Genomic DNA, 15,085 nt, shown 5'->3' with positions numbered 1-15,085 from the left:
TGTGGACAGGGGTGGTGGTGATGTAAGAAGAGAGCTGTTTAGGAGCTTGGTCACAGATTTATTGCTAGAGGGAAGGAAGAAGGCGGTTCCTGATCTTGCTATCTGCATAGATAAACATGCTATTCACCAAAATAGGGAGCTCTGGAAGATCAGGTTTGGGGAGGAAATCCTGATCTTTGAGTGGAATTTGATCTTCTACTGAGACATGCAAAAACCCACACTGAGGAAGTCACTAGCAGATACTGACTGAAGCAGTGGTTGGAATGAGATCACTTGGGGAGCGTATACTGTGAGAAGAAAACAGAGTTTAGGAATTTGCTTTAAATATTGAGTAACTCCAATATTTAAAGAGTGGTTAGAAAAAGATGAGCCAGCAGAGAAAATGGTGAGCATCGGTTATAGCTGCTGAATAATCTTAACAAGATGTGCTTGAAAAACATATATTGGATTCAACAACTTGGAGGTTATTGGTGACCATAGCAAAAGTCACTTGGGAGGAGTGTTAGGGGCAGAAACACATTCTGAAATGGATTTGGGGTGAATGAGAGATGAAAAACAGATGACAGTTATAAATAGACGAGGAATTTAGCTTCTAGAAGGAGAGGAAATGAAGTCAAATAAAGGGGGAGGGATATTACTGCTTTATGATTTTTTAAAAACCTTATTTATTGTGCAAATATATCATGGTAAATAACACAAAAATATGGATCAATGAATGAATTTTTACAAATCCAACACCTGTGTAGCCATTGCCTAGGGTAAGAAATAGAATGTTGCTACCTAATTGCCTAGTGATTTTGAATTTCATATAAATAGAATTGTTCGGTATATAGGCTTTTGTGTCTGACATATTATGCTTTTTGCATATTATGTCTGTGAGGTTCATCCATGTTATAGTATATGGTAGTGGGTCATTTTTTTCTGTGCTGAATAGTCTTCCATTGTATCCGTGTACCACTGTGCTTGTCCATTCTCCTCTTGATGGACATTTGGATAGATTCCAGCTTTTGGGTCTTTATAGTAATGCTGCTGTGAGTATTCTTATCTCTTGGTGTATATGTGCTGAGGCTTCTAATGAGTATATGCCTAGAGTGGAACTACTTGGTCAAGGGCATGGTATCTTCAACTTGAGTATGTATTGTCAAACTGTTTTCCAAAGTGATTGTACTGATTTACAGTTACTAGCAATAAATAAGAAGCCTCTTCACTCCATATCCTGCCACCACTTGGTTTTGTCATTGTGGTTTTAATTAGCACTTCCTTGATTACAGATGAGGTTGAGCCACTTTTCATGTTCACTGATGATTTGACTATACTGTTTTTGAAGTGTTTTTCCATGTCTCCTGCCTATTTTTCTAATGACTTATCTTTTTCATATTGAAGTTTAATTGTTATATGTATTAGATGAATCCTTGTGAGGTTATAGTTGTCTCTTCTCCCATGCTGTGGCTTGGCTTTTCACTCTTCTGGTAAGGGTGGCTCATGAGTAACAGACGTTCTTCATTTTAATGTAATAAATTTAATGTAGTAGAATTTGCCGATCTTTTATGCTAAGAGTTTTTTTGTGTTCTGTTGTAAAGTTGTTCCCTGTACCGTGATCATGAAAATACGTTTCTACAGTGTTCCTCTAGTATTTTATTAACTTCACCTTTGTCATTTACATCTAAAATTCCCTGGTATTGATTTATTTGAAATTTTTAAAATTGTTTTTCAATAAGAAGTTCTGAAGTATTTGGAAGACATTTAAAGGAAAGCGAACAGGAAGGTGAAATCACAAAACTAGTATTTTTTTTTTAACAGTACTTACAATTATCAGCACAAGTAAGGTTTTAAAAATCAAACTCTCTCAGTAGAGTACAAGTACCAAGTACCACCCCACTATACACAAAGAGTAGACTACAGAACCTAACAGAGCGCCACCAAATTGCCTCCTTGCTATTCTTAAATATAGGAAACATAATCCAGACTTCCCTGGTGGCGCAGTGATTAAGAATCCGCCTGCCAATGCAGGGGACACGGGTTCGATCCCTGGTCTGGGAAGATCCCACATGCCGCGGGGCAACTAAGCCCGTGACCCACAACTACTGAGCCTGCGCTCTAGAGCCTGCAAGCCATAATTACTGAGCCCGTGTGCCTAGAGCCCATGCTCTGCAACAAGAGAAGCCACTGCAATGAGAAGCCTGCACACCGCAATGAAGAATAGGCCCGCTCGCCGCAACTAGAGAAAGCCCACATGCAGCAAGGAAGACCCAACACAGCCAAAAATAAATTCAAAAAACAAAAACCACACAGTTCTTCTATAGTGGACTATATGCCCAGTGTGTTCAGATATAGCAGGATTTAATTCCTGTATGTAAAGGATATAATTTTTCTTCCATTGCTAAATTTGCATATATTAGAAATTCTAGATGATTATCTGTCATATTTATATTTAGTTAACTTTGGTAAAATATTTTATTTTCATTTATCATTTACAGGTGGTTTTGTTCCTGATATTAGTATTTCCTAGGTATCTAGTGAGAGTTTTATTTTTATTTATTTTTATTTTTTTTTACTGCAGCATGATTTTATAACAACAGTAATAACATCAACATGGTGTTTCATATACCTGATACTATTCTAAATGCTTTTTATATTATCCCATTTAACTCTTACAACAGTTCTTTGACATATGAGTATGATTACCTTCATTTTACAGGTGAGGAAACTGAGGAACATTAACAGTACTAAATTTCACAGACTCTTGTGTCTACCTACTTACACAAGACCTCTGGCTGTTTGCAAAACCCTCTCCGCATCTTGCTCTTCCCTGTCCTCTGCCTATTATTTCTCAGAGTGTCCAGATGCAACTTGTGAACCCACACAGTTTATGTTGTGTGCTTCCGCTGGGCACTTCTCCTTCTGTGCTTTTACCTGGCACTAGTTTCCTACTGGGTACTGCTGTCACTGTGTTAGGTTCTGTAGTCTACTCTTTGTGTGTAGTGGGGTGGTACTTGGTACTTGTACTCTACCGAGAGAGTTTGATTTTTAAAACCTTACCTGTGCTGATAATTATAGGTACTGACTGTTAAAAAAAAATACTAGTTTTGTGATTTCAGCTTCCTGTTTTCTTTCCTTTAAATGTCTTCCAAATACTTAAGAACTTTTTATTGAAAAACAATTTAAACAATTGTTACGCCAGTAACATTAAAGAAGTGTACTTGTTTTTGCTGATTGGCATTGTCTTTTTTTTTTTTAATAGATCTTTATTGGAGTATAATTGCTTCACAATACTGTGTTAGTTTCTGTTGTCCACCAAAGTGAATCAGCCATATGCATACACATGTCCCCATATCTCCTCCCTCTTGAGCCTCCCTCCCGTCCTCTCTATCCCACCGCTCTAGGTGGTCACAAAGCACCGAGCTGATCTCCCTGTGCTATGCTGCTGCTTCCCACTAGCTAACTGTTTTACATTTGGTAGTGTATATATGTCAGTGCTACTCTTACTTCATCCCAGCTTCGCCCTCCCACCCCATGTCCTCAAGTCCATTCTCTATGTCTGCATCTTTATTCCTGCCCTGCAACTAGGCTCATCAGTACCATTTTTTATTTTTTTAAGATTCCATATATATGTGTTAGCATACGGTATTTGTTTTTCTCTTTCTGACCTACTTCACTCTGTATGACAGACTCTAGGTCCATCCAGCTCACTACAAATAACTCAGTTTTGTTTCTCTTTATGGCTGAGTAATATTCCATTGTATATATGTGCCACATCTTCTATATCCATTCATCTGTCGATGGACATTTAGGTTGGTTCCATGTCCCGGCTATTGTAAATAGTGCTGCAGTGAACATTGTGGTACATGACTCTTTTTGAATTATGGTTTTCTCAGGGTATATGCCCAGTAGTGGGATTGCTGGATCATATGGTAGTCCTATTTTTAGTTTTTTAAGGAACCTCCATACTGTTTTCCATAGTGGTTGTATCAGTTTACATTCCCACCAGCAGTGCAGGAGGGTTCCCTTTTCACCACACCCTTTCCAGCGTTTATTGTTTCTAGATTTTTTGATAATAGCCATTCTGACCGGCGTGAGGTGATACCTCATTGTAGTTTTGATTTGCATTTCTCTAATAATTAGTGATGTTGAGCATCTTTTCATGTGCCTGTTGGCCATCTGTATGTCTTCCTTGGTGAAATGTCTATTTAGGTCTTCTGCTGATTTTTTAATTGGATTGTTTGTTTTTTTGATATTGAGCTCCATGAGCTGTTTGTATATTTTGGAGATTAATCCTTTGTCTGTTGTTTCATTTGCAAATATTTTCTCCCATTCTGAGGGTTGTCTTTTTAATTTGCTCCTTTGTTACTTAATTCTAATGCAGATACATCAAGAAATCTGGAATTTCATGAAATACATAGCACAGGGAATGAGCCACCTTTGCTGATTATGATTGGCTACAGTGATGGAATGCAGGTCTGGAGCATCCCTGTAAGTATGAAGATGGTTGAATCCCTGAAATACAATACTTTTCAGCATGCTAGCTGGTGTGAAACCTGGCGATATTTTCTCTAAGGCCTCATCCATTTATTTTGCAAGCAATTGCTAAGGGACTGCTGTGTGTGGAACCCCGTACTAGGCCCAAGGGATAAGGGGAAAATGGGAAATTAAAGATGTTGTAAATGATTTGTAAAGTGGGCCAGCAATTGTGGGAATCACTTTACATGGAAGATCTAATTTCTTATCATAGTAACTCTACCTAGTTGGTATTATTATTATCTTTAACTGCATTTTTACAGAAGAGTAAAGAGGCTTACAGAAGGCTTTTAAAAAAAACAGTGATCATTTAAAAAAAATGTTTTGAATTAGTTAAAACATTCACATGGTATAAAATTCAGGAGGTATAAGTGGGTAACAAAACTCCCTACCACTGCTGTCCCCAATTTCCCTTATCTTGAGCAGTTTCTAGTTTTCTAGGATTTCTAGTTATGTTTCTTTTCCTTATAGCTATATTTTATGCTAATAAAAACATATATACATATAATTCTCCCATCCTGCCCTTCCTTAACAGAAGGGAACATATTATACAACTCAGTCTGTACATTGCTGTTTTTTACTTATAAATCAGTATTCAGAGACCTTCTCTATGGAATTTATAACTGCTTATAATTATGTTTTTTGGATTTTCCTTAATTTACGTAACTTGTTTCCTATTATTGGAAAAACTTAAATTTCCACCCCCCCACCCCCTTTCTGGTATTAGAAACAATGATGTAATACATGAATTTGAACAAAGGTTATTTTGTGTCTTTGCATCTATATAGGATAAGTCATAATTTTAATAAATGTTTTAAATTGCCAAATACTATTCCCAGTTTCCCTCTTCAATCCTACATGTTCCTCTTTGGGATGACCAAAAATAAAGTGTACTAAAAGAGGAAGAGGCTTGGTAGGATCACAGCTCAGTGAAGTGTAGTAGGGACTGCATACTTTGGCGTGTACTTAGTTATATTCTGCTGTTTGGCATGGCCTAGATATCATGTCTCTCCTGCATATTTTGGGGTGGGGGGGAGTTGGCGGGTGGACCCTTTATTGTGTGTTTTTTTTTTTTTTGCAGTTGGAGGCCTGGAGCCAATAGAATTTTAATTTGTGCCATTAATAGATGCATTTACCACATTGTTTGAAGCCTCTTGTTAGTGGGTGGTTCAGCTAGAATTTTTTTCCCTTTCTTTTTGATTCTTTTGCATATTATGGTTACTTCTTAAAGTAACCATATATAAGCAAACATATATTACCTCAAATTTAATGAAATTCAGGATGTTCCTGAGTGCAGAATTTGGCTAAAGGATTATTAAGTAATGAATACATTGAACTGCATAATTCTTTAATATTCTAAGTAAAAATATTGTTTATTCTTTGATAAATCACTTATAATGAACTTTGGTCTTCCGTCTAATCTTATAATAATTATATATCATTAGGTATTTAGGATTTTAGGTTTTATATTTCTTACTTTTAAAGATTGGCTTTATTTTGCAGAGATAGAAGAATCCTGTTGGTATGTCATGGAATGAGTGTCCTCGTTTTTTTGCCTTTGGGGATGTGTAGTTGACGTTTTTTCAAGGCCCTGCAATGTTGTTTGTAATTTAAGTGTCACGGCCAAAGGCATAGACAGAGGACTTAAAACATGGCATTCTTTGCTTGCTTGCTTTTTCCTACCAAGAGAAATATTTCTAGGTTGTGTTCAAGAGGAGAGGATTATGTAAATGTAACTTTTTCTTATTAATAGAGACTACATTTTGATTCTTTACACTGTTTGTTGACGGACTTGAAGGCAATGAGGAAGCTAGAGCTTTAACAAGGTTGGGCCTTGTGGGATTAGGGATGTTGACTGGATTGAGGACATTTCTTTGGTGGTACTCAGGCTACCCACTTGCTTTGGTTATAATTAGAGGTATCACTTTTAATAGTTAATTTGTGTCTGGCTCTGAGTAACTTAAAGGTCTTAAGAGGAAATTACTTCTTTAAAGTAATTCTTATGCCCAGATTGTATTTTGAGAGATTTAAATAATCTTTTCTTCATGGAATTTTCATTGACTAACAGTTGTTTTTATTTATTTGTTTATTTATTTATTTGGCTGCATTGGGTCTTGGTTGTGGCATGCGGGATCTTTCATTGCGGCTCGCGGGCTTCTCTCTAGTTGTGTCGCGTGGGCTCCAGAGCATTCAGGCTTAGTTGCCCCACAGCATGTGGAATCTTAGCTCCCCGACTAAGGATCGAACCTGAGTCCCCTGCATTGGAAGGTGGATTCTTAACCACTGGACCCCCAGGGAAGTCCCTGACAGTTATTTACTGTTGTAGTAGTATAGCCCCGTGAGGACTGGTTCAAGAATTAGAAGGCAGTTTGGAAAAATAAGCTCCTTCTGTTGCACTGATTGAGCTCTTACTATGTTCAGAGAACTTTATATACACATTATCTCATCTGTTGTATGCTGTGAGGGAGAAGTTATCCTGTTTTACAGCTGGTAAGGTCACACTACTTATAAGAGGTGGAATTGGAATTCAAACCCAGTTCTGACTTCAGATTCACAGCCCATGATCTAAGAGCTCTATTTCCCCTATGTGATAGCAGAAGATACGCCATGCAAGTAGTATGGCACCTTAGTTTTAGTTTTCATTGTAATAGGTTACGAAGTACCTTCATATATTCATCTTCTATAGACTAGTGTGACTGTTACCCATTACTCTAACTAAACCCTTCTGAAACTTGTTTATCACTAGTCAGTTATTCGGTAATCACTTAAGTGTTACCATGTGCTAGACACTGGGGAGCTTATGTTGGTCAACCTAGAAATAATCCTGGCTCTTAGGGATCTTCGCAGACCATAAATTGTATTTGCTTTTCAGTAAGTGCGGGTGGGCAGAAATCAAACCCTGTCCAAACTACAACTCAGTTTTTTCTTCAAGTTTGTGCACAGGGTTCCCTTCTGTTGATTTTATGTAACTGTCCCACCTGTGAGTCTCAGATTAAGAAAATAAACATCCTGGCTAAACATGTAAAAAAATTGTCTATTTATGTAAGTGCACAAATATGAACAAGGCTTAGATGATATCTAGGAATATAGTTAAGTGGAGTTAGCTCAGAAGCAGAACTGTGCAGAAGTAATTTCTCTGCTGCCCAATCACTACCACTTTGTGTATGAGATGGCTGCAGGAAAACACCAGCTTTCATAGCTTTCCCAAGCTGTCAGGCACCTTCTTTCAACACATCTGATGCAACATAAGAAGGAATGATTATTTGTGATGTTGATATTCTGGATAAATAGGCCCTTTTCCCACCTGTGCCTAACAGTGACATTGCCTCTTTTTGGTAATGTGAATATAGACTCTCTTGCTTAAAATTCTTAATTAAAAAAAAAAAATCAAAGTTATACATGTACATGGACTAAAGACCGAATAATTTTATGGGAGTCATAAGAAAAAAACAGTAGTTGTGTATTCTTCCTTTCTTAACTCCCATAGTTCTTTTAGCTCTTGTTATCTTTGCATTGATTTCAGTTATTTTATTTTATTTATTTTTAAAAATATTTATTTATTTATTTGGCTGTGCCAGGTCTTAGTTGCAGCACACGGGACCTTCGCTGCCACATGCAGGATCTTTAGTTGCGGCATGTGGGCTCTTAGTTGCGGCGTGCGGGATCTAGTTCCCAGACCAGGGATCGAACCCAGGCCCCCTGCATTGGGAGCGAGGAATTTTAACCACTGGACCACCAGGGAAGTCCCTGGTGGGGACTTCAGTTATTTTAAAATATCTTGCTTACATTCTTTTTTTTTTTTTAACATCTTTATTGGAGTATAATTGCTTTACAATGGTGTGTTAGTTTCTGCTGTATAACAAAGTGAATCAGCTATACATAAACGTATATCCCCATATCTCCTCCCTCTTGCGTCCTCCTCCCATCCTCTCTTGCTTACATTCTTGATTTTTTTTTTCTGGCCAGTTTTACACATAGATTGACTTGGTACCATGAACTGTGAGAACGTAAAAATTGTTCATTTATTCATTACAATTTTTGGATAAAGTATGTATTTTGAGCAAAATAGACATGACCTTTGCTCGAATGGAGCTAGAAGGAGAAATGGATTTAAATAAAAATAAATTAATAGACAAATTGTAATATGAAGAAAATAATAGGAGATTATAATAAGGAAGCGGCATAAAAGTTAATTAAGATTTAGCCACAGTAAGACTGGAACAGCAAGTAGTGAAGTCAGAGGCTCTGAGGTGGAAATGTTCTTTTCTCTATAGTGGGACATTGATTTAGATTTCTTAAGTTTTTTTCTTCTTAAAGAATATTGAGATAAATATCTTTATGATCATGTAATTTGGAGAGATCAATAAAAGTAAATATACTAAAACTCTTGATAGATTTACCAAATTGCATTCTTTTTTTTTTTTTTTTAAAGTATGAGCTTCTTTTTTTTTTTTTTTTTTAAAGAAATTCACGTTCTTTTGTTTATTTATTTATTTATTTATGACTGTGTTGAGTCTTCGTTTCTGTGCGAGGGCTTTCTCTAGTTGCGGCAAGTGGGGACCACTCTTCATCGCGGTGCGCGGGCCTCTCACCATCGCGGCCTCTCTTGTTGCGGAGCACAGGCTCCAGACGCGCAGGCTCAGTAATTGTGGCTCACGGGCCCAGTTGCTCCGTGGCATGTGGGATCTTCCCAGACCAGGGCTCGAACCCGTGTCCCCTGCATTGGCAGGCAGATTCTCAACCACTGCGCCACCAGGGAAGCCCCAAATTGCATTCTTATAAAGCCATGCCATTTATACTTGCCTCATTCATTTATTAATTCATTCACTCAGCAAAGATTTATTGATTGCCTTTTATATGCCAGACCCTGTTCAAGGTGCTGGGAAAACAACAATGAGCAAAACAAAACCATTATTCTTATGGAATTTCCATTCTAGGTAGGTGGGTTGGAGGGTGGGGAAGATGATAATAAAAATGTACCATGCTTTGATAATAAACAAGTTACCAAGTGTTAAGGTGGGGTGGTTGATATTGTTGTGGGTTGCTATATTATATGAGGTGGTCTTGGAAAGCCTCTCTCAAAGACCGTCTGAGCAGAAGTGTGGAGGAGTGATACTTATGGGTATTTGAGGGAGGGGCATTCAAAGGCAGTACTCTCTCATAGGATTATGTTGTTATTTTTAAAATTTTGTTTATTTTTGGGTCTTTGTTGCTGTGTGCGGGCTTTCTCTAGTTGCGGCGAGCGGGGGCTACTCTTGGTTGCGGTGTGTGGGCTTCTCATTGCGGTTGTTTCTTTTGTTGCGGAGTACGGGCTCTAGGGTGCGCGGGTTCAGTAGTTGTGGCACACGGGCTTCAGTAGTTGTGGCTCACAGGCTCTAGAGCGCAGGCTCAGTAGTTATGGCACACGGGCTTAGTTGCTTCACAGCCTGTGGGATCTTCCCGGACCAGGGCTCGAACCCGTGTTCCCTGCATTGGCAGGTGGATTCTTAACCACTGAGCCACCAGGGAAGTCCGGATTATATTTCCTATATTTAAGAATAGCAAGGAGGCAATTTGGTGGAGCCCAGTGGGCAGGTGAAGAATGCTAAATGGTGTCTCAGAGGTGGGTGGGCTAGAGTTTTGTAAGGTAAAGCTTACAAGATGAGCTTTGTACCATTGGAAGAACTTCAAAAGTTTTGCAGGGAAAACACGTATACCCACCACCTAGATTATACCATGAAAATTTTTACTGTACTTACTTTGTCTCCACCTGTAGATCTTATTGGATTCATTTCAAAGTGAATTGCAAACATCAGCATACTTTCCCCTAACTACTTTTTCATTAACTAATGTTCAATATTTGATTAGTTTTTTAATGTAAAATTTACACACAATTAAATATACAAATCTTAATATGTAAATTTCCTGAACTTTGACAAGTGCATGGCAACCCAAATCTCTGTCAAGATATACAGTAGATCTTGATTATCACTCAAGACATTTCCTTCATGCCTATTCTCAATTTTTCCTCCATCCCATCCCTGAAACAACCACTGTTATTTTTTTTTCCATTGTAGATTAGTTTTGCCTGTTTTAGAACTTTCTGTACTATTATACAGTATGGACTCTTTTTGTGTAAGGCTCCTTTCACTCAGCATAATGTTTGTGAGATTCGCTCTTGTTGGTTGTCCCTTTTAATTGCCGAATAGTATTCCAATATATGAATATACCATAGTTTATCCCTTCTCTTAATGAGAGATAGCTGGCCTATTAATAGCTTTTGCCTGTTATGAATGAAGCTGCCGTGAAGATTCTTCTGTAAGTCTTTTTGTAAACGTATGCATTTATTTTTCTTAGGTAAATATCTACAAGTGGAATTGTTGCTTCATAGGGTAGGAATATAGTTAGTTTTATAACAAACTTCCAAACATTTTTTCCAAAGTAGTTGTATCGTTTTACATTTCCCCCAACAATGTATGAGTTGTACTATATCCTTGCCAACATTTGGTGTTGTGTCCATCATTTTAATTTTTTTTTTTTTTAGTTACGGCATGCGAACTCTTAGTTGTGGCATGTGGGATCTAGTTCCCTGACCAAGGATTGAACCTGAGCCCCCTGCATTGGGAGCGTGGAGTCTTAGCCACTGGACCACCAGGGAAGTCCCATCTTTTTAATTTTAGCCATTCTGGTGGGTGATACCTTGTGGTTTTAGTTAGCATTTCCCTGATGACTAATAATGTTGAATGCTTTTTCATATATTTGTTGGCCATTTGAATATCTTTTAGGGATTATCTGTACAGTTTTTTTGCCTGTTAAAAAAATTGAGTTGTAGAAGCCAATGGAGAGCTTTGAACAGAGGTAGACAGTGATGCCTCTTATAAAAATAGGGTGTGACAGCTACCGAGCCCATGCACCACAACTACTGAAGCCCGCGCGCCTAGAACCCCTACTCTGCAACAAGAAAAGCCACCGCAGTGAGGAGACTGCGCACCACAACAAAGAGTAGCCCCCGCTCGCCGCAACTAGAGGAAGCAGCAAAGACCCAACGCAGCCAAAAATAAATAAATAAAATAAATAAATTTATTAAAAAAAATAGGGAGTGACAAGGAGCAGATTTGGGTGGAAAGACGGTGAGTTTGTGGACTATGGACTGTTGCTGGTCCGTGAACTGTTGACAGTCAGTGAAATGTTTGTTACTGTTTGCAACAAGATAAGTACAGAAGTTGAGAGTAAGCTTTTGGAAACCTATAGCTGTTTGCCAGTTGCGCATCATCCAAACCTGTGTTTGTCATTTACAGACGTATCTGTTTGTGCCAGAATGGAAATCAAAAAAAAAAAAAAAAAGTAATTGAGCCTTCATAACATGGTTTGACAAGCAGTATCAGTGGGCAACCAGTTGGAAGAGGAGTTGTTCATGACAGTGGGTGTGTTTTAGACATTGTGCCGTCATCTGTTATTTCATTTAGCACAAGTAACATCTCTGTGATCATTAATATTCATTTTAGTGGTTGTAAGCTCTCCGGGGACATGCAATGAGATATAGAAGTTTCAGGGAGGAGATTTGAATTGCAGGATGAGGATTTGGATTTATTAATTTTTCCCCCACTATGAATTCATTAAGAATCTTTGAGTAACAGAGATACATTCCAAAATCCATATTCAATAAAGGTTGGTTTTGCAGTGGCTTTGGAATGAATAGAGAGTAAAGGAGAAAAGAAAAGGATATGAGAAGGATATGACTCCAGTTAGGAGTCAGTTTCACTTCCCTGGTGGCGCAGTGGTTAAGAATTCGCCTGCCACCTCAGGGGATACGGGTTTGAACCCTGGTCCAGGAAGATCCCACATGCTGTGGAGCAACTAAGGCCCTTGGTGGTTGTCGCTGTTCCTGTTGTTGGATGTGGGCACGGAGCCTGAGCCCCACAAGTCCCAGCTGTCTGAGCTCCTCTTGTCGGCTGAGGCCCGTCAGTTTCACATTGTCTACTTGGGAGATGTTGAGAGCCTGAACTGAGTTAGTTGTATTGGTAACTGATAAAACATTTAGAAGAGAAGAATCAAAGATGTTTCCAAGATCTTGATTTGGGGCTGGTGCTGCCTGGTATGTAAGATGGCATAGTTTTAGAAGAAATAGAATTTGATTATTAGAATTAGACTTACATTATGTTGAAAATTTTATAAGGCAAAATTGCACTGTATAGTTTAAATAATAAAGTGTTGTCATTAAAAATTTTCAAGATAGTACCTTTGTAAAAAGTTCTGAAATTTTTCCATACTTTTTTGCTGTTAAATGGCTACTTAGCTTTCTCATCCTCTTTTGAAATGCTTAATATCTTAAACAAATCTTGAAAATGTATTCATTACAGCATCTAGAAGATGAGAGTTGCATTGTATGAAACAGTATATTTTTAGGTTCAGTAAGTTAAGATTTGAAGTGTTTTCTTGGAGCTTTTGCATGTACTGCAAAGAAATAACACTAGGTGTCGCTAACACATTGAGCTAAGAAAAGTATAGCTGTTCCCTTGAAAGATTTGCCCTAAAGCTTTTAGTGTAGCTTTTACACTTTTTGTGTTGCCTTTACACAAAAAACTTTAGAGAAAACATGCAAGGACATATTTGAGGTGAATTCCAATTAGTTTATTATTTGTTAGAAGTTGGGTGCCAACAGACCTTGCCATGTCAAGATTGCTAGCCAGGAAACAATTTTTATGGGTTTCATTTGGGAACAATATAAAGTCAGTGATTTGGGTAACTGGCAAGCAGAGAAGGTTTGAATATGGACCCAAATCAAAAAATTGCCTTTGTTGAGAGTAGTCTTATTTTTTTTGGTCCAGTGTCTTATTACTGGAAAGAGAAGTAATGGATGGCTCTTTAGTCACCTGGCAATGAAAAATCTTTGGGTGTCATGGAGTGAATAGAAGCAGAAATGAAGAATAATATTGAAGTAACTTGTGGAATCTATTCATATTAGTAGAGGAAAATTTTTTTGTAGTGTATGTTTCTTTTTTTTTTTTTTTTATTTGTACTATTTACTATTTTATTAGAGTCCAGACACTGAAGTTTCATGTTAACCTGTACATTTCTGTCCAATAATACCAAAGGTTACAGTTTTATTGACCAGTTTATTGACCTGTAGGACATTAATCAGTTTTGTAACTACTAGCAAAATCCATTCAGCAATTCTTTGATTGTGTAAGTCTCTATTCCTTGAATTCTCCTTTAAATCAGCTTTGCTACCTTATTGATTCCTTCATTAATTGATGAGTTTAATAAATTTTTATACAGGTTCATTTTATTTGTGTACAAGAATCATGTTTTTAACTTCTTGAAAATCATATTTTGATAACAGTCATTACATTGTTCACTGAGTCATTTCTCTGCATTGTGCTGTATCTAAGAAGAACTATTTTCTGCCCGGGCCGCTCCTCCCATACGTTCAAAAGGCACATTTTTTTTTTTTTAACATGTGCCAGCTTGACATTATTTTACACAGTCACAGGCCTTAATTACCTACAATCATACAATCATATCTTGTTTGGTTCTCAGTGTTTTGTTTTATTTAACTGAATTATTGCTGACATTTACAAACTAGAAGTCACAAAAATAATAAATATGGATTTCTAGTTTCTTTTGAGAAATCAGAAGGTCTGGCAACACTACACTCATTTTCTCACCCAATGGAAGGGGAGCTGAGTAGAGGTTGCCCCTTTTTAGAGCATTCTCCCCTCGGTTCGCCACAGTCCCCATGTAGTGTATGTTTCTTAAGGTGTCACTTTAGAGAAGTCTTGTATCTGAAGTTTAGTCTTTCCAATGTTTAAATAGTGGCTTTATGTGACTTTTGTTGATTTGAAAAGTGAGTTTGAAATTTATTATTATAAATTGGTATTTTTCTTGTTTGAAGTATTTTTGATGTTTTTCCACTCTAAAATGGAAGATATTCTTTGGACACAAGCTGACCTACGAGTGTGTGGAAGACAGCTTTTTCTTTTCTTATAAATGTTACTGCGTATGTTAAATATCATAAAGTGCACAGATCGTAAGTGTGCAGACTGAATTTTTATATGTGTATGTAACCTTCTGGGCACCACTCAGATTAAGACAGAACGTTTCCAGCAACTCAGGAGTCTCTCATGCCACTTTCCTGTCAATACTGTCCTCATACCTCCACGTAACCACTATTCTGACTTCTATCACCAGAGATTAGCTTTTTCTATTCTTGAACTTAAAAAAAGGGGGGGATGGGGGGACACAGATAACCCAATCTATTCTTTTGTGTCTGGCTTCTTTCTCTCAACAGTGTGACTATGAGATTCTTTCATGTTATCGTACGTAGAAGTAATTTGTTCTCATTTTTGCTGTATACTATTTTATCATGAATACAATGCATTTTATTTTATTTATTTTTAAAAATTTTATTTATTTATATATTTGGCTGTGTCGGGTCTTGGTTGCGGCATGCAGGCTCTTCGTTGTGGCACTCAGGCTTCTCTCTAGTTGTGGCACGCGGGCTCAGTAGTTGAGGCACGCAGGCCCAGCTGTCCCCGGCATGTGGGATCCTAGTTCCGTGACCAGGGATTGAACCCGCGTCCCCTGCATT

At 37.7% G+C, this 15,085-nt stretch overlaps 1 protein-coding gene across 1 annotated transcript in view; it reads left to right on the top strand.

The window, feature by feature from the left end:
* Nucleotides 1-15,085, top strand: part of BCAS3 (BCAS3 microtubule associated cell migration factor) — a 572,763-nt gene that overhangs the window by 16,387 nt on the left and 541,291 nt on the right. Inside the window, 1 exon segment of the mRNA XM_036838162.1 lies at nt 4,364-4,470. Coding sequence (XP_036694057.1) covers nt 4,364-4,470 — 107 coding nt within the window.

The sequence above is a fragment of the Balaenoptera musculus genome, chromosome 20, assembly GCF_009873245.2.
Source record: "Balaenoptera musculus isolate JJ_BM4_2016_0621 chromosome 20, mBalMus1.pri.v3, whole genome shotgun sequence".
In the NCBI taxonomy this organism is placed as follows: Eukaryota; Metazoa; Chordata; class Mammalia; order Artiodactyla; family Balaenopteridae; genus Balaenoptera; species Balaenoptera musculus.
The sequence above is the reverse complement of the archived record's forward strand: the minus strand, read 5'-3'. Positions and strand labels throughout refer to the sequence as shown.